Raw genomic sequence first — 18,921 nt, 5'->3', positions numbered from 1 at the left:
GCCCAGGAGATAAGATAAGGCCCCCTGGCAGGTTTAAGCCAGGGTCTTGAGCCACAGTGACTGGACTACTGACAAACAGGAACCAGGGGTGATGAGAGGAGGTGCAGCTACTAGACTCAGACTGGCACGAAGTGGAGCAGCCTGACCACCCACTGGGGCCTGAAAGGAGAAGGGGGTATTAACTGTGGGTGTGGAGAAAGAGGGCGCTTGCATTCTCCTGTATAGCCTATCGTGTTTATGATCATGGTTTAAAAACACTGCTAGACTGTACTTCAAGGCTTTCTATGTAGTGAATTTTCCATAAATATGTTTATAAACCTCTATATGCTCCCTCTACTGATATCCTTATGCTGTCGTGAGATGCTTCGTTATTGGATTTGGAGACTACCTGATTTCTTGCTCAAACTAGAAAAATCCTGGCAAGGAATTACTCTGAAAAGTCTGGAGCTGCTCATTTGCACATATCTGCATAGATTTGCATGTGTCCTACATGTAGATACATACTTCTAGGCTGGATTTAGATCTCCCCAAATCAGTTGCCTATTTTTAAAGGGATAAAGAGGTGATTTGACTCTACTCATTCCTGCTCACCTTTCTTCTGCATCCTCCAAAGATGCAAAATTATTCCTGCAGCTTTGAAATATAAAATAGACCACCTGTGACACACAGTTTGTGCAGTTACGAGCAATCCTCTTTGCCTGTCGAGTTATTTTCCATCTTCGTTTCTATTACAGTTCCTAGCTCCAAACTCCTGGGTGAGTCAGGGAATTATTAAGGCAAAGAAACGCTGTGGCTAAACAGCCAGGAGCTGAAATTGCTTAGGAGCCTTCCAGGATTGTGCCCTGTACCTAGACAGAGAGGCTAGAGGCACATACATTGACCTGAAGACCACCTTCCCACTGTTTCCTGGCCCAGGGCTAGGGATGCTCTGACTACCTTTGTCTGTTCTCCCTCCTCCAGGAACAAATAAAAATATCATCCCCTCCCCCCGATCCTGGCTCCTCTATTGGCCTGCTAGGCAAATATTTCATAATGTGGGCTCATCCAATTGGGCATCATGCCAGAGCCCAGCACCTCAGGTTGCCAGCGTGCGCCAATCAGGCGGGGCAGCCTGGGTGGGACTAGAGGGCTCCTGCTTTCCACATGGGAGGCAGCAGCATTACTCAGGTGGATGGCATCAAGGTGGGACTTGCCACTTTCTCAGAGCTGGGAAGAGGGGACAGGGCCGTCCATCAGCCAGCTGGAGGCGACCGGCACTGAAGGGGTTAAGGCCAGTCAGCATGTGTGGCTGTTAATGATTGCTACCCACCAGGGACCTGGTGAGTGTTAAAGGAGAACCTTTTCCCTGTTCCTGAGTGTGAAAGGAGTCAGGGCGAGAGCAGAGGGGACGCCAGAGAAGAGCCGGTGAGTGAGTGGTTATCTGTCTGCTGTATATTCGTCTGGGTGGCTCTGGAGCAGGTAAGAGAGCACCAATATTCCCATTCCATCAGCTAGAGTGGGCTTTTGTTACAACCGGACAAATTCTCAGCTTGGGGCCAGATTTCGGTATCATTCCTATTTATTAGAAGGAAATCTTTAGGGTTGTCTTAGTCTAAGGGCTGTGAACTACTTGGCACAGAAGCCGGAAATACACATCATTGTCTGTCCTGATGCAGAGACAATGGTTTGGTGTGGCCACCTTGCACACAAAGCTGGAGTCTTGCTCTCCCCCTCTCCCTGAGCCATTGTCTCCGGGGAGGGGCTCAGGAGCTCTGGGCAGAAGCACCATCCGCCCCTTCACAGCCGTTTGCTGGGACCAGCCCAGAAGGAAGGCAGGGAGGGCACAGCCAAAGGAGACGGGCATAGCTGTGCCTTTTGCCTTTTATTCTTTTTCACTTCAAGTCAGGTGTGGAGAGGTGGGAGGCAGGATGCAAGGGGTGGGGGTGGAGCAGAGAGTTGGCGGGGACTCAACGTGTTAGAAGACAAAGTTTGTCATTTGGGAGCAAAACAAATCCAGAAAGAGAGAGAACCAGTCTTTTGGGTTTAGATGTCTCTTGTCCCCTTGCCCCCAACTGCCCATTCAGGACCCTCATTCCCTCCAAATATTAGGCCTCTTTGACCCAGACACCTTCTCATGACAAGTCAGACTTGTGCAGGGAATGTGGACAAGAGTTTCTTGGCTTCGTTGGAGGAGGTGCTAAGACGGAATTTTCTCAGCTGATTCTGTGTGTGTGTGTGTGTGTGTGTGTGTGTGTGTGTGTGTGTGGTGTGTACTCATGCGTGCACAAAAAAATGAAAGACTGATTTGTCTCCAAAGCAGAACTGTTGACTTTACCCCCTCTTAGCCAGGAACCCTTTTGTCCCCCTGCCTCTTTCTTGGGAGGAAAAAGGTTCCATGACATAATGGTAATGGTAGGCAGCCCTGGAGGGGTCTGTTGGGTAGGAACAGCGTGCTCCCTGTGCCAGTCTTGAGAGATAAGGCAAACCCAACCCCCGTGGCTTTCAGCTGTGGTGCTTCCTCCGGCTAAGCTGCCCACAGGCAGACAGAAACCAGGCACAATAAGGGGGAGGTGCCAGCCACCAGACCCAGTGGGACAGGAGCAAAAGATGCCAAGCTTCTGGGCATGTGAGCCAACAAAGAGGGGGAAGTCGGGACTGGGAGAGGAGCCGGCTACTTTCCGTGTTCTGCCTCGTACTAAGAGTTAGCCACACGTAAGACTAGCCACCCTCTGTCCTCACACTCCCAGGAGAAGCAGCCCAGAGGAATTGGTATTCCCAGGCAGGCAGGGCTTCGTGGGCATACAACCTGCGCAGTGCTCTGTGTCCTCAGAAGGGTTTGGTTTAATGTCCTTCTGTCACCATCCTGAACTTCTTAAGTTTTGAGCAAGGAGCCCTGCGTTTTTATTTTGCTCTGGGCCCTGCCAAGTATATAGCCAGAGCTATTCCCAGGCCAGCCACAAGGGGCAGCAGCAGGATGGTGTTCATATGCTCCAACAGGCACAGGCGGACTCACCTGTTACTCAGGTGTCACTTACCAAGACTGGCTTCTGTCCTGACCGGGACCAGTACAGCATCCCTTTTCCTTTCTTCCCCTCTACCCTCCTCCCAAAGCGTCTGTTTCTTCTTGTCTTAGCAACCCTGCCTAGTCTTCCTTCAAGGCTACTGCGTGGCATGGGGACAGGGGAGGGGCCAGCAGTGTCCCTTACCTGGTCCCCCCACACACTTTCCTTTTCTTCCCAAGTTCTTCTTTCCATTACCTGGGCTCCAGGTAGGGTCTAGGTCTGGGAGTGCCTCTTCCATTCCTCTGAGATCGTCTCCCCTCCCCTCTCTAAGCCACGGTTATCAATGGACACACTCTGGCACCAGCTTCATGTGCTATTTGTTTAGGAGCAGATTGTATCCCTGTGATTACCACAGGCTCCAGGCTGGGTGGGGGCCGGGGTGGGGACAGGGGAAGTGCAAGGGAAGGAAGACCCCTGAGCCTGCTGTCCTCGGTGGCAGTTCCTCTTCCCTCTCTTCCCCTCTGTGCTGGCTCCTCCCACTGTGGACCGCAGGACCCTGCAGACCATGCAGCCGACCTGTCTGCTCTTCCTCCCTCCAGCCTCTCCAGAAGTTGGCCAATCCAAGAAGGAAAATGAGGCAGGAAGGAGGGACAGTTCCTTGTTCTTTCACCTTTTCCAACCTCCGTGATCCTCTCTGTAACCTTTCCCAGTTGCCTCCCCCAGGGCCTGCCCCCAGTAGGGCTGTTAGTAACAATATTTTCAAGCCCTGGAGGGGAGTCTTAATGCATATATTTTATTATTTTTATTATTTTATTATTATTTTTTTTTTTTTTGCGGTACACGGGCCTCTCACCGTTGTGGCCTCTCCTGTTGCGGAGCACGGGCTCCGGACGCGCAGGCTCAGCAGCCATGGCTCACAGGCCCAGCCGCTCCGCGGCATGTGGGATCTTCCCGGATCGGGGCACGAACCTGCGTCCCCTGCATCAGCAGGCAGACTCCCAACCACTGCGCCACCAGGGAAGCCCAATGCATATATTTTAAAATGATGTATTATCCAAATTAATTTTGATTGGTCTTTGGAATGTATCATTTGATTTTAGATTTTTAACTTTTTTGTTGTTGTTGGTAGCAGATTTCCTTTTTTTTTTTTTTTTTTTGGTTTAGCTGAGGACTGTAAGAGAACTTGCATTTCCTGAGGACACTGAACACATATCAGCTGGAGGAAGGACAGACTGGTTTGGAGTTACGTGTTTTATAGAGTCCAAAAAGATTAGAACTGGAAGGTGGCTTAGGGAACATCTAGCCCAGTGCTATCCGATAGAATACTCCACAGTGGTGGAACATGCTACAACTGTCCTGTCCAGTTAGGTGGCCTCTAGGCATGGTGGCTCTTGAGCTGTGGCTAGCGTGACGGAGAAACTGAAATTTTAATTTTATTTAGTTTTAATTAATGAAAATGTAAATAGCCACATATGACTAGCAGCTACTAAACTGGATGGAATAGTACTCCTTGTTTTATTTCATTCCTTTATCTTATAAATGATTATAACATCAGCCACTGACTGAGAAACTGTTATGTGCCAAGCATTCTCCTAGGTGCTTTAAATATGTGATCTTGTTTAATCCTCCCAGCAATGTGGTATCATTCCATGTTACAGATGGGGAAACTGAGGCCCAGAAAAGTAAAGAGGTCAGTACTGCTCAGCCACAGCCATGTGCCAGCCGTTCTTTGTTTTCATGTTACAGCTCTCTTCAAAAGTTCTCCAAGTCCTTTCCCTTCCAGGTCTCACTTTCCCTCTCTGGGATGTCAAGGGAGCTCACAATGATTTTTCTCAGCACACAGAGGTGGAGACAACAACGTCTCTCTCCAGACACAGTCATTTCCTGGCTGGTTCCACTGGTGGCCCTTGTCCTCAAGCTCCTTTTGGATCTTTTCTACAGCAGACAGCAATCCGGGGAGATTCCTCTGCCCTTTGAGCCCTTAGCAAGCTCCCTGAGTACATGGGAAGTTCCAGATTCCTCACTCCCTGCAGAAGGAGGCGTTCAAAATTTCCCACAATCCATCTGCATCCCTGCTCACCCGTTACTCCCAATCTAGGAGAGACAAGAAGCTGAGCCCTCCCAGGGGGCAGGTGAGAAGCAGTGCTCACACTGGAGCTTTGCTGCCATCCCACCTGCCTTTGCATCCACACCCCATGCAGCCCTCCGAGGTGGGGGCCTCCTTCTCCCAAAGCAGTCACCGAGGCTCCTGCCTTCCTGCTCCCATTGATTTATTGCTCTCTTCTTCCCCAGACAAAGCCTCTGCTCAGTAGACTCTTATAGAGTCTGGCTGGCCAGTAGGAAGTGAGAGGGGAGAGGAGGGGCCGTGGAGCAGATGGAACCCACCCATTGGATTCCCTTGTGAGAGGATTCAAGGCTGAGCTCTCCTGCCTCGCACTAGCAATTCAACATCCCAGAGCAGAACAGCACATGTTCCCTCCTCCCACTGTGGTCAGACCACTGGCCTGCCTCTAAGCCACTCCACCAGACAGCCATTCAGTGTCTGGGTGTGAGGTGCCGGCCAGGCACAGTGACAAAGAAGGTCCAGGTTGTAAGCAGTTTGTGTGCACCCAGGCAGGTGTGGCCGGACTAACATTTTTGGGTACCTCCCACCCTACATCACACACAGTGCCCAGACCTGTAGCCCGTGGGGGTTAGCAGCAAGAGGGTTTGTGACTTTCACCCCTGTGTTCCTGCAGCGGGCCTTGTGGAGTTGTAGTCTCCCCCCCGAATCATGAGGCTCTCTTCTCTCCCGGAGATGAGGAGCTCAGGTTGGAGGAGTAGCAGGGCCTGGGGACAACCAAGGAGACGGGAACTTTGTCTTGTCTCTCTTGTCGCTATAGCTGGGGCAGTGACTCTCGGCTCCCCTGACTCTGGAATGGGCCTTGCCTTCTTCCCAGTGCAAGGACCAGAGACCACATGAGTTTAATGGTTTCCCTGTGTTTACCCCTTCAGAGCATCATCACCTTTCTTCCTCTGCTGTCTAGTCTGGTAGGAAATTTGTGTTGTCTTCTAAACAGGCCACCACTTATTACTACTGTTTCATTCCTAAAACGAGGAAACTGAGCCATGGAAGAGCTTGACACCCACAGATTGCTGGATTGGGAACCAAGAAGGCATTTGTAGCTTTTGAGGGTGTGGAAGGAGGGGCACCAGCCCAGCTGCATTACTCTCCAAACACTCACTTTGTACAATTCGTTCCCTGGGGGTGGGTGGGGTGACTGCTGTCTGTGGGACACCAGGACCAAATCTGCTGAGCTAGGAATGAGGAAGGTTGGCTCGAGTGACCTTCCACAGGCCTAGAAGCAGACAGCTGGGCTTCCTCAGTCTCTGAAGGGTAGGGGTTTGGGATTTGGCTCAGAGCTTGGCGGTGGGGTGTGTGTGTGTCAGGGGTGGTGGTAATTAATTATTGCTCTGCCCGTTACCTCTTGGGCCTCTTTCCAGTTGCTGACTGTCGGAGAAAGCAGCTTGGAGGCTGAGGGGAGGGGACTGGAGCCCTTTTCCCTCTGCTTCTATCTGCCTTAGCTGGGGGCCACTCAGGGGAAGGATGAGAGAAGGAAAATGTGGAGCTGGAGCCGTAGAGAGCTCCCGTTTCTCCTTTCATTTCCTTTTCCCCTGAGCAGGGACAGCACAGAGGCACAAGGGCAAGGAGCCTGAGGAACCCTAGGGAGCTGGGTTGCCCCAGTTTTCCAAGTTGGGCCAGCGTGTGAAGGGGGAAATGCCTCTCGAGCTGCCTGAGATGACTTCTGTGCTCAGAATCACAGTTCTTAACACCTGCAAGGGCCGTCGGTGTTCAGATAGTTAAGGAATGGTCATCCCAGCAATGACACTCAGTAATTTATCAACCAGAAAGGACACTGGCCTGGAGTCCTGGAGGGCCCCAAGGTGTCTCTGGATCACATAGACGAGGGGAGGGCCAGTTATTAAAATATTGAAATTCTTCCTTATTGGAAGAGTAGCCCTTTACCAACCAATATGGAAGAACTTCAGCATTTTAATAACTGGCATGGTTATGCTGAGTATCCACTCTGTTTATCTTTATTTTTCAGAAGACAAGTGGAGTTCCATAAAGTAAAATAATCAGTTTGAAGATAAGATCATCCAGGTTGGGGTAGATCAGCATGAAGATTCCCCATGAACTTCCCCTGAGTGATATCTGTACTCTCCCCCTCACCAGACACACACACACTACACATAAACACACACGCACGCGCTCACATACACACAGTGAAGCATTTCTGATTAAAGAGTACACAAGGCCCCCATACCCTTACCTGCAGTTGTAAGCTTGAATGTCCAGGCTCAGGAGATTATATAGTGAGAGACTAGAGAAGGACGTCCACCTAGGATGGAAGGGAGGAAGCCTGGGTCTGGATCCCTGATTTGTAATTTCCATCCCTTGGCTACTGAGCCAGCTTTTCTGCTTTCTACCTGAGGTAGGGGCCAAACTCAGGTGAAATTCCCCCAGAGTTCCATGATTGGTCATAGCAGGGAAGGAAAAGGTGTTTTGACCCTTTGGGGCAGGGAAGGGGCTGTGAGGACAGACAGAGTTTAGCAGGAAAGAGAGCAGCCTGAGCCTTATCTCCTAGGCACTCAGCCCAGTAGCCAGCATTTTTGGATGTTCCAAGCTTACTTGGAGAAGACACTCTAATCTTGCCAGTTTGGAAATGACTGTGGCGCAGGAGGAGGGCTGGAGCGAGGGCAGGGAGGAGAGAAGAGAGTAAATGCAAGTACAGGGCTGACAGCTGTGTCCCTAGAGCCTGCAGGACTGGTATTTTGATCTGTTGGCAGCATTTGGAAAAAAGACAGTGTCAGGTAGAGGGGCCTTTCCCACGTGCAAATACCTAGAGGTGCCACCAGGGCCGACCCCTTTCGACCTCCCCTTTGTGTGGCTGCGGAGGGATTTGGGTGGGGAGAACTTGGCTAGGAAGTGTACTTTTTCCTAGGAATGACGGGGGTTGGTGGGAGTCTCAGGAATCAGGCACATCAGGATTGTTGAGAATGTAAACCAAGTTGTTTTTTCATTGGGAGGGAAAGGTAGAACACATAAAGCTCCTTGAAAATGATGATGAGATCCAGAGGGGAGGTGGAGAGCAGGAGTCAAAAGTCTCCCCACCTTCGCCTCCTTTGTCGGCTGCAGAAATCCTCCCTGGTGTGTGGACAGTCTGAGCTTGGAATTTGCTAGCTGGGGGAGAAGGAAGTGGGAGGCATGGGCCATAACAGCCCTCCTTCCCACTCGCCTCACAGTCCTCTATCTAATGAGCGATAATGCCAGAAGCCAAAGCCTTGTCTGGATGGGAAAGCCTGGCGGGGCTCATTCTCAGGAGCTCTGGGGACGCCGCAGCTTGGTGTCCTGCAGATAACCAAGAGGGGCCCAGGGTGGAAGGAGTTGAATGTATCTCTCTAGTCCTTCAGTATTTATCACGGTGGGACCTCTGGGTGTCCATCCTGAGTGTGTGGTGCGTGTGTGTGCACACATGTGCGGACATGCATGTCTGCAAAGAGTCACGAAGACCCGGGTTGATTTTGCTCCTTTTGACTGTGTAGTGCCAGGTATCACTCCAGATAGATACCGATTCTCGGGGAGGACGTTTGGAGATGAATCAGTACACAGTTACCTCCATAGTGAGGCTGTCACTAGCGCCTGAAGTTAGAGGCTGCAGGTGTTTGTAGAACTGTAGAAAAGCCCAAACTAGATGGAGGACAAACGCTTGGAAAACGGAGAGGATCTACCTCTTTTCTTTGCAATTGATTGGTTTTGGCACTTCTGGAATGCCAGTCCCCGCATTCCCAGCCCCTGCTCCATCCACTGCCATCTTAAGCCTGAGACTGTGTGTTTTTCATTTTCTAGCTCCAGTACCTAGCATATTTCTTGATTTTTTTTAATATTTAAATATTTACTTATTTATTTATTTATCTATCTATCTATTTATTTATTTATCTGGTTGAGCTGGGTCTTAGTTGTGGCAGGCCTCAGTTGTGGCAGGTGGGCTCCTTAGTTACAGCACATAGGCTCCTTAGTTGTGGCATGTGAACTCTTAGTTGCAGCATGCATGTGGGATCTAGTTCCCTAACCCAGCCTCCCTGCATTGGGAGTGTGGAGTCTTACCGACTGCGCTGCCAGGGAAGTCCCTCTTGATTTGTTTTTAAGCAGAATAATCATAGGCATTATCTCTTGTGCATAAAATAGTTCACATTTTGAAAGTTTCCAGTTATTATTTCATAGAATTAGAAAGTACCTCATTTGCATGTGAGAAAACTAAGGGCCAAAGAAGTCAAGTCACCCTCATGTTGGACCTTGGACTGAAAGCCCGGTGTTGCCAATTCTCTTCTCACTGACGGCACTGCCATTGGGGCCACCTTCATAGGTACCGTGGATAGGGGAACACCTAGTGGGCAACTTGGGAGTTCAGGGTTGCTCCTGTCTTCATAGCAAAATCTCCTTTATTGCTTGAGATTCCCCCTTCCCTTGGGTGGAATTCAAGGAGTCCATTTGGAGATGGATTCATAACCATTTGTTCTTGAGAAATGGAGGCCTTTGACATCCCAAAAGAAAGGGAAGAGGAGAGGGAAAAAAAAACCTGATTACCTGTCCCTGTTTCCCTTTTTTAATGTTCCATACCTGGTAAGTTCTTCCTGGTGTCTAACCTAATGAAAACCTGTCATCTGTGCAGTTTAGTGGCAAAGGAAAGAAACTCCAGCCAGGCATTCTGTGTGCTCACTTAATCCTGAGGATTTCAGAGCTCTCGACAAGCAGGGGAAACCCTTGAGCCTTCCTTCCTCCTCCTGTGCTATCTTCAGTGGGCATGGGAGAAGTAATTTAACTGGCAAGTTAAGCAAAGGCTGTGGGAGGCCCCTGAGCTCAAATTGAAGGGAAAGGGATATTTTTGCCTTCTAGAGGAAGAAAACTCATTTCCCAAGGCACCTCCACCCCTCCTTCTGTGCAGATGAGCTTAATTTTCTTCCCCTCCTAATGAAGATGGATCAAAGCCAAGCTATATATTCAAGGGGGAGCCAGGCAGGGGAGCTAAGTGAAGGGGTGAGGGGACAAAAACAGAGCTGCTCTCATGGAGAGGAAGTAATTAATTTTAAGAGAGAGCAAAGATAGGGAAGCCCTTGGTAATAGAATGTTAAACTCCAAATGCAGGTGGCTAAAAATTAAATCAGAGCATATGGAGTTTCTTTTGTTCATTCATTCATTCACTTATTCATTCAACAAATATTTATTGGGTACCTACTGTGCACAGGCAGAGACCCCAAGCGGGCATCAGGAGAGGGCCCAGCTCTCCATAACCACAGCAGGGCTCCAGTAACTGGATTAGGGACTGGAGAGGTGGGATCTGGAAAGTGAAGCCACTTGTCATCAGGATAAAGCATTTACAGATGTACCACTAAATGGCTGAATATATTGACCTTTGGATTTAGGATTAGTTGCTTAAGTATCAGCAGCTGTTGACCCCAGCTATATCCACCCAGCTTGACTCATCACGGGTTAAATAATTATGTTGTCCTTTTCCATTCACTGATTGCTTTGTTCTCTGACTGAGTTCTGTCCTCAATCCAAAAAATTAGATTAGCTCCTCCCTTTCAGTGTCTGTTGACATCACAAAATTGCCATAACAACAGACTATGATGTCACCAGAATGCCTGGTGCTGCTGAAAGGAACCACATTGGTCAGAAAGACTTCTGTCATCCAAAGATAAAAATGGAATGATATCAAAAGCCAGAGGAACTGAAATTTGATATCAGAAAAGAACATCTAGGCAGTATAAGATAACAGTGGGTCCGGAGCTTCCTTTCCTGGAACCCTTCACAAACAAACAAGGCACTTACTGAGACTGATTGGAGAGCAGGCTTGCCTGGAGGCAGGGGCTGGGAAGAGATGACCTTCAGAAGCCCCTTGCGTGGAGGGCCCTAAGACACAGAGGACGTTAGGAAAAGGAGAGATGTGACCATCTTGGATCTCTGGAGAGTTCAGAGTAGCTAACAACGATGCAAACCTCCCTGCCCCGAGCAGATCTGACAGTTTCCAGCTGGAATTTATTACATTGCAGCTGGGCAGATTTACAGAAATAAACACATGGTGACCCCGTCTGAGCCTCATTTGCTACCCTCTTCCTCCTAAGATTTGGGAAGAAGCTTTTCTTCCATTTCACCCAAGCAGAGAAGCCAGTCCTCGCCACCAGCTCTGGCTCCGTGACACCCACGCCCATGTGCTTCACTCGCCCTTCATCTGCTGGGCCACCCCAAGAGGAGGGCAGGCAACCTGGGGCTGTGTCTAAAGGGAGTGTGTAGGGGGAGCTGCAGACAAGCTTCGTGTTCATGATGCTCCTGTCCGTACAGAGGGCTGGGCAGGCTGGGAGGAGAGAGAGCTTCCCGGCATCGGCAGCAACGACAAGAGCAGCACGTGAATCTGGAGCCTCATTTAACCCTTGTGCCCACTGGGTCGGAAGGGTCTCTCTGAAGCAAGTGGATTTCAGCCCAAGGGCCTGTGTTCTGGGCGAGGGGAGGCAGGGAGGGCTGTCTTCCTGCAGGTTGGGCTGGCATGGGTTTCTGCCGTGCAGATGGGAATACAGCCCCAGACTCCTCCGTCTGCCCAGCTACTCTGTGTCCTTAGCTCGGTGAGGTCAGACTACCTGGAAGTTGTACACCTGCTCCGTGTACTCCGTCTCTCCATTTTTGCATTTTCTCCTTGGGCACCTGAACTGAGAAGATGTCATCCCCTGCTCACTTATTCTGCCTCTGGCACTCTGCCGGGCAGCGTTCTGTCTGAATGCTGGGAAGCTGCAGGCCCCCTAGGGCACCTGGGCACCCCTACCACCAAGGGGCCCTCCCCCTTCCTGGTGCTGGAGCCAGGAGGAGGGGAAAGAGCAGCGCCTGCCGCTGCCACGTGCACCTGGAGCTCAGCCACGGCACGGCGAGCCGGACCGGAGGACTGACTTCTCAGAGGGATGGTACGAGCAGGGTGGCTGGTGGGTCCTCTGAGGCTGCCAAACAGGGGACAAAGCTGCCTAAAAGATGTTGAAGTTTCGAGCTGATCGACGGGTCAGGTAGGGATTTCTTCAGTGGGCTGTGAGTCAAGTGAAGTGAGAGCTGAGTGGGCAGGTCACTGGATCTGGGGGCGTCAGAGTGAGGGGCCTGCCCCGTGTGACCTGGAGAAGGGAGAGCAGTTAGGTCAATGGTTGCTGCATTGCAGTGCTTGTGAAGGGGAAGCTGTTTTGAAATTGGTAGCGCCGGGATGGAGCGAGGACATCATTTGTAGGGGTTACTGGGTAGGAGAGTCTGGGGCAGGAAGAAATTTGGTGTCCTCTGAAAGACTTGTACCAGCTGACAGCAGACGGTGTGTGTGCCTCTGTGTGTGTCTGTCTCTCCGTCCATCTATCCATCTGTACCAGTGCCTGCAGGAAAGGTTCCAGCCGAGTTGGCACAGGGACTGTGTACAGCAGAATGGGCCGAAGGGGACGGAATGGGTGGAGGGGTGTCGGGGGGCAGGTGATCTGTGCCACTGGGAAACAGCAGAGACCTTGGTGCCTCAGAAATCTTAGCTGTCACAGACTGCCTGCCTCCACCCCTAGATGAGGCAGAGCCAGGGATGAGGGTGACTGGAAACGGCTACTGTTCCTTGCAAAGATCCCCTGGGGTTAAGTTGAGGAGAGCATCCTTATTGGACCTGGGAAGAAGGGAGGAGTAGAGTTTGAGAAGCAGGGAGCGGGTTATCAATGTGCTAGAGTTAGAACCCAGGCCGAATAGACACTGGCCAGATTTAGGGTCCTGGCTGCAAAACCAGATTTCCACAGAGGCTGTGGCCACTGCCCACTGGGCTTCTGTCTCCCACATGTCTTTGGATTTGATCTGAACATGACTGGTTTGGAAGCTGAAAACATACCCTCCGATATGATCTTTAGCTTCAGCAGACGTCTTAAGGGCTGGGAAGCGTCCTCGGCAATGGAAGGGTGCTCTCCAAAAGGTTGTTTTACTTCGCTCATGCAGCTGAAGGGACCACACTGTTTTCCCCTGGTGCTAGCTAACCTGCCACTTGCCAAGCAGAGTGCTGGCCCTTTGCTGTGGGCGTGCGTGGTGGCCTGGTACTAAGACCCACAAGCTGCCGTGCAGCCTTGGTAGGCTCTGTGCAGGCACCAGCTTCTGGGGTGGACTGAGCATGCTCTGGGCTCTCACAGTATCTCCCAAGAGGGGTAGGTGAAGAGGACCTTAAAATTGTTCCAGCCCCCCGCTGGCTGCACGCTTGAATCTCCCACAGCTTTCTTGCCAGGTGGCCCTCTGCTTTCAGAAATCATCTCAAACTGCTGCCATTTATGGCTTAGACCCTCTGCACCAGCCCCTCCCTAAGCTCTGTCCGCTGCCCTTCCTCCCTTACCTCCCTGCAGAGCCACCAGGAGCTAGCGTGGAAGTCAGCCAGCCAGAAGAGCCACAGCTCCCAAGGGAGCCTCCCATCTGCCTCTGCACAGACCCCGGCCCTGGCCCATGTTCGCCCCTGCTTCCTGGCAGGCTGTCCGCACTACCCTCCCCGGCCACAGCATCCCTTAATTAGATCTGACTGAGAGCCAGCACTCACCTCAATGCTGGACAGCTCCTGAGGTGTCGGCTAGTCAGGTAGCCCCTAGACGGGGAGGCCCTGGACTTGGGGTGTGAGTGGAGCCCAGCCCAAGCTCAAGGATGGAATTTCTGGATGTCTCATTTCATTTGAAGAAAGAGATAGAGCAGGAGAGGAAGGAGTCCAAGGTTGCAAGAGAAATCTTTTAGCAAATAATGAGTGAGCGGTTTTTATGTGGAGCCCTGGCAGGAGTTGTCCCTGGGAGGAAACCAGCCAAACACCAAGTCTTGACTATTGGAGCCCCTCCCCGCCCCCCACATACATGCCCAGGATGGCCACTGAAAGGGTTAAGTGGGGTTTCTTTCCAGCCTGGGAATCTCTAGTAAGTAATTAACATTGTCAGAAAGACATCTTCCCGCCCCCTCCCCTCCCCTCCCCTCCCCTCCCCAAATGACCTTCTACAGGCCAGCCCTCTGTCTTGCGGCTTACGGTCCCACTGGAGGACAGAGCAACGAGCTCCTGTGTGGTCACCATCCCTGTCACTGCCTAGGGCCTGTCCACCCTTTAGCCTGTGTCTCTGCCTTCTTCGTCTTGACCACAGCTTCTCTCTCTCTTTTGCCTCCACAGCCATAATGAAAGACGGAACACATTTCTACACCCACTGACCGGCCAGGTCCCAGAGGAAAACAAAAAGTTTGACTTGAAAATGTACGTTTACCCCTTACTTGCTGTTTGGCCTTTCCGTCCTTAACCACCATCATCCCGCTGCCTCTGTGTAGCTAGGAAGAGGAAGGGTGTGGGGGTCAGAAAGGAGAGCAGGAGAGGTTTAGGGTCGCTCACCTCAGTTCTGAGGACTGGAAGCTCCTGAGACCCATCTGGCTTGATACCCTCAACCACTTTTTCTGGAATCTTGCAGGTCCCAGGTTAGTGCGTCCCATGGGCTGAGCTAAAGGAGTGAGACATGTCTGAGGCTGGCATGTCAATCACCAGGGGCCTCTGAGGAGAGTAGTGAGGGAATCTGCTATGACCACGAGAGCCAAATGCTAATTCCTCTGATGTTGGCTCAGTAAATGAAAGGAAAAAAAGATAATTAAATGACTCTCATAGTCCGAGTTCCAGAGTCCTAGGGTCTAGGTTTTTAAGATAAATTTGCAGGAAAAAAAGAGGAGACTGTCCAGGGTTACTGGCATATAATCTCGGAAAAGCAGCGGGAGCTGCTGAGAGGACCCCTCGGGAGCACTGAGGGGACCTAATTTGTGCTGAATGCTGGAACGGTGAAGGGCAGGGTTGGGAAAAGGGATGGGTGGCACCCGTTGTCTCTTGGTCTCACTAGTCACTTCTTTTTTGGTCAACTTGAAATCAGATCGACCTTGGACATGTCCAATAAAACAGGTGGGAAACGCCCAACTACCGCCAACAGTGACCTATCCAACCACAACATGGTGTCCGAGGTCCCTCCAGAGCGGCCCAGTGTCCGGGTAAGTCCGGTCCCCCACGCAAGCTGCTGGGGAGGAATCCTAGGAAACGTATTAGGCTGCTTACTTTTTTCTGCAGGTTCCAAAGAGCAGGTGACGTGACGCAGGAAGTGGAGAGTGGGGAGGAAAGAGGGCTCAGACCAGAACCATACAGAAGACCAACATCTAGACCAGGGGTTCTCAGCCTTAGCACTATTAGCATTGGGGGCTGGATAATTCTTTGTAGTGTGGGACCATTCTTTCTCTGTAGCATGTTGAGCAGCAGCCCTGGCCTCTACCCACCAGATGCCAGTAGCCCCCACCCTGTGACAACCAAAAATGTCTCCAGACATTGTCAAATGCCCCCTGTGGGACAAAATTGCCCCACCCTCACTGAGAACCACTGATCTAGGGGGACAGCGAAAGAATAACTCATGAAGAATGGCAATTGGGTGCTCAGAAAGGAGGAGGAAGGAAGAGACCATCAGGAGGAAGTAATCAGAGAAGAATGTTGCAAAGAGGTCCAGTAAGATAAGGGCTAAAAGTATCCATGGGGTTTAGCAACATCGTGGTAATTGGAGACCCTGATAAGAGCAGTTCAGTGGTGTGAGGAGCGCAGAAGACAAAGACAAGCTGGAGAGGGCTTAAGAGGAGATGGGAGGGCGGATACAGGACACTGAAGAGTAGAAAACTGCTCTTCTATGAAACTAGATAGGGCTACGCGTAAAAAAAAAAGAAAGAAAGAAAGAAAGAAACTAGATAGTAAATGGGAGTGTAGTCATACAATGGAGGACTCTCCAAAAATTAAAAATGGACTGGAGCGAGCTGTATAACAAGGATGAACCTTAACAACATAATGCTGAGGAAAAAGCAAGTTGTAGGATATGAAAAACATGGTATCATTTATGTAGAATGTACAAACATGAAAAGTAATTCAGCGTTTTTATAGATAAGCCTGCAGTACAAACATATAACCATGGACAGGCATACTAATTTGTGGTCAGTGGTCGCCTCTAGGAAGGAAGAAAAGGTAATGAGATTGGGGAGGGGGTTCAAAGGGAGTTTCAGCTCTATTTGTCATGTTTTATGAGGGAAAGAAAACAACATGCAGTGGTGATTTAGTCCCTACTTTTCTGAAACGTTTGAAATATTTCAAAAAAATTTTTTTTAAGAAACTTGACCGTGAAGGGAAATGAGAGGTGGAGGGTAGCAGCTAGGAGATATGCAAGATGCAGGGAGGTTTTCTTTGTTTATTTTGTTTTGTTTCAAAGTGTTAAGGGTAGGAGGGGAATGACCCAGTAGGTAGTTTCAGGAGAAAGGGCATCGCCAATGAGTCATGTTTGTGTAGAGACAGGAGTCAGGTGCAAAGGTGCTGTCAGCCTGGATAGGGGAGGGGCCCTCTTCCTGAGGCTGTGTAAGATAGGTACGTGAAACGTGGCGGTGGGGCTAGGAAGTTCAAGACGCTCCCACCTGTTGTTTTCAACTTTTGCAGGGAAGTAGGAGGTAGGGTTTTCTGCTGAGAAGAGTGGGGTTGATAGAGAGGCATTGGGGGGTGGGGGGCTTCAGAATAAGCCCAAGGGTCAGTGGTCAACAAGGAACATTTGGAATATTGCCCAATAATACTGAAGGGTCATCTGAGGTCATAGACTGAATCTGTGTGGCTCTGATCCACAGGTGTGTGTGGTTTTTCTCCAGCAGTGCTATGGCCTGGCAGATGGTTGCATTGACCTAAGGTTGAGGGTTGCTGGGAAGCTGTGGCAGAAAGATAAGGAGGCTAGAGTATTACTGAGGGGTTGGCAGGGGAATGGCTGAAGTGGCAGGGAGCAGCTTTTAGGCTGCAGAGAGCAGGTGAAACTATGACAGATGACGGACTGAGAGAAAAGGGAAAGATTTTAGGATTTACATATTCTGAGGGTGGTGGGTGCCTTCTTCAGATGGCTGATCTCCGCCATTATATGTGGGTTTTTACAAGTAAAGTACAGAAAATAATTTCATTTTCCAGTTTGGGAGGTACTTTATGATAAACCCCAGTTTCTTCTTTCCTTCCTTCTACAAGTATTTACTAAGTGCTTATTGATAGCTGGACACCCTGCTAGGCTCTGGTGATAAAGAGATGAACAAAACAAAATTTCTCCCTACAAAGAGCTCCCAGTCTCGTACGGGAGACAGAAAGTCCACAGTTCTGTTGCAGTGCGACAGATTCTAGACTATGGGAAGTTTCTGAGAAAAGGGAGCAACAACTAGTCTGGGAGAACAGGGGGGTTTCGGGGACTAGGGGGGCCTGCACTAGGCTGTGAAGGATGAGTTGGGATTTGGTAGTGGACAAGGGAAGTGGGGTTCCCCCGCCTCCCATGGTGAGCAAAGCCCTAGGGAGATGGGAGAGAACCACTCGGAGTTTGGCATGACCAGCGGTGGTGCCTTTCCGGTGGAGTGGCAGAAAGTGGGTGGTGGCCCAGCCAGATCTTGTAGACCTGTCCTTGTGTGCTGGGCTGAGGATTGGAATTCTCTCCTAAGTGACGAGAGGTAGTGAGAAATTTTAAGCAGAAGAGATGACAACCCGTGAGGCACCAACAGCGGCATTGGAGAAGAAAGGACAGGCTTGAGATCCATTAAGAAGACAGACTTGTCAGCCCTGCATAAATGGTGGTGTGGAGGAATGGAGGGAGGAGGGGATGGTGTGAGCTTGTTCAGAGTTCTGGTTTGGGCCACTGGGTAGATTGTGGCCCAGTCACTGAGATGAGAACTACGGAAGAACCAGTTGGTTAGAAAGAGGATGAGTTTGGTTCTGCGCTTATTTAATCCTAGTTGGACAACTAGTGAGCAAATGGACTGGGACAAATGAATCTATATCTAGATTCATTCTAGCAAATGAATCTAGATATAGATTAGGGAGTTTTCAGCATATTGCTGGCAGCTGAGGCAATGGGTATGGATGACATTACACAGGCACAATGTATGACGAGACTAAAAGCGTAAGTTTGAGGTCTGTCAACACTTAGAGTGGAGGTGGAGATTGAGAAGGACTGGCCACAGATGCAAATATTGAAGAGTAAGGAATAGTGCCCCAGAAACCAAAAGAAGAGTTCCGGGAAGGACAGAAAGGTTCACATTATCGGTGCTTAAGAATGTCAGGGACTGAGTGGCCTGAGTTGACATCGCAGGGACCATTTCTGAAAAGAGTGGAGGAGGTTTAGGAGTAAAGGCAGGAGAGGAAGTCAGGACTCTTCCCAGCAGCCTACCTCTGAGGAGAAAGAGAGGGAAGGGAGGGAAGGTGTTACCTGACGGGGACAGCTGGTGGAGGGTGGAGGGGGCCGTCAGGTGTGTGTGGGTGCGTGAGGGACAGTGAGAAGGAGGAGAGAGAACGACTGAGAGAGACAGAGACAGACAGTGAGAGAGAGACAGACAGACAGAGGGATGCTTTAAGATGAAGAGAGCTGAGCATGTTTGCTTAGGAGAAGCAGCCAGTGGAGGAGGAAAACACGAAGACAGATTTGAGAGGTTATCAATGAAGCAAGTCTCAGAGGAGACAGCAGGCTGGGCCCGATAGCCTTGGAAAGGAGGAAAACGCCTCTTCTTCTGACATTGAAGGGAAAGAGACAAGGAGAGTGGTAAGGGCAGTAATTTTCTGGGTAAAAGGGTGTGAAATTGAGGAAGCGCGTGTCTGACAACCTCAATTTTCTCTGTGGGGGCGGATCCAAGCCACTGCGGGGAAGGCAGCGGCGGGCAGGTCGCTGGGCTCGGGAGAGAGGTGAGGGTGTGCAGCGGAGCGCCAGGGACTGAGGGTCACGGTGGCCTCATCTGTACTGTGGTGTGGTTGTTCTCCAGCAGCACTGTAGTCTGACTGTGAGTGCAGGGAGGGTGGATAATTTGATTAATCGGGGATTTAGAGTTTCA

General features: G+C 50.4%; 1 protein-coding gene across 19 annotated transcripts in view; it reads left to right on the top strand.

Moving 5' to 3' along the window:
- Positions 1–18,921, top strand: part of PLEKHA6 (pleckstrin homology domain containing A6) — a 138,905-nt gene that overhangs the window by 78,987 nt on the left and 40,997 nt on the right. For 18 of the 19 annotated variants that reach the window (XM_033410485.2, XM_049696480.1, XM_049696485.1 and 15 more), the window contains 2 exons: positions 14,201–14,281; positions 14,937–15,051. In XM_033410485.2, coding sequence (XP_033266376.1) covers positions 14,201–14,281; positions 14,937–15,051 — 196 coding nt within the window. Of the gene's footprint in view, positions 1–10,711; positions 12,072–14,200; positions 14,282–14,936; positions 15,052–18,921 lie in introns of those variants that run through there. The other variant, XM_049696504.1, reaches the window with a different exon arrangement.

Source organism: Orcinus orca, chromosome 1 (assembly GCF_937001465.1).
Source record: "Orcinus orca chromosome 1, mOrcOrc1.1, whole genome shotgun sequence".
In the NCBI taxonomy this organism is placed as follows: domain Eukaryota; kingdom Metazoa; phylum Chordata; class Mammalia; order Artiodactyla; family Delphinidae; genus Orcinus; species Orcinus orca.
Note: the sequence above shows the minus strand (reverse complement) of the source record. Positions and strands in the feature narration are given on the sequence as shown.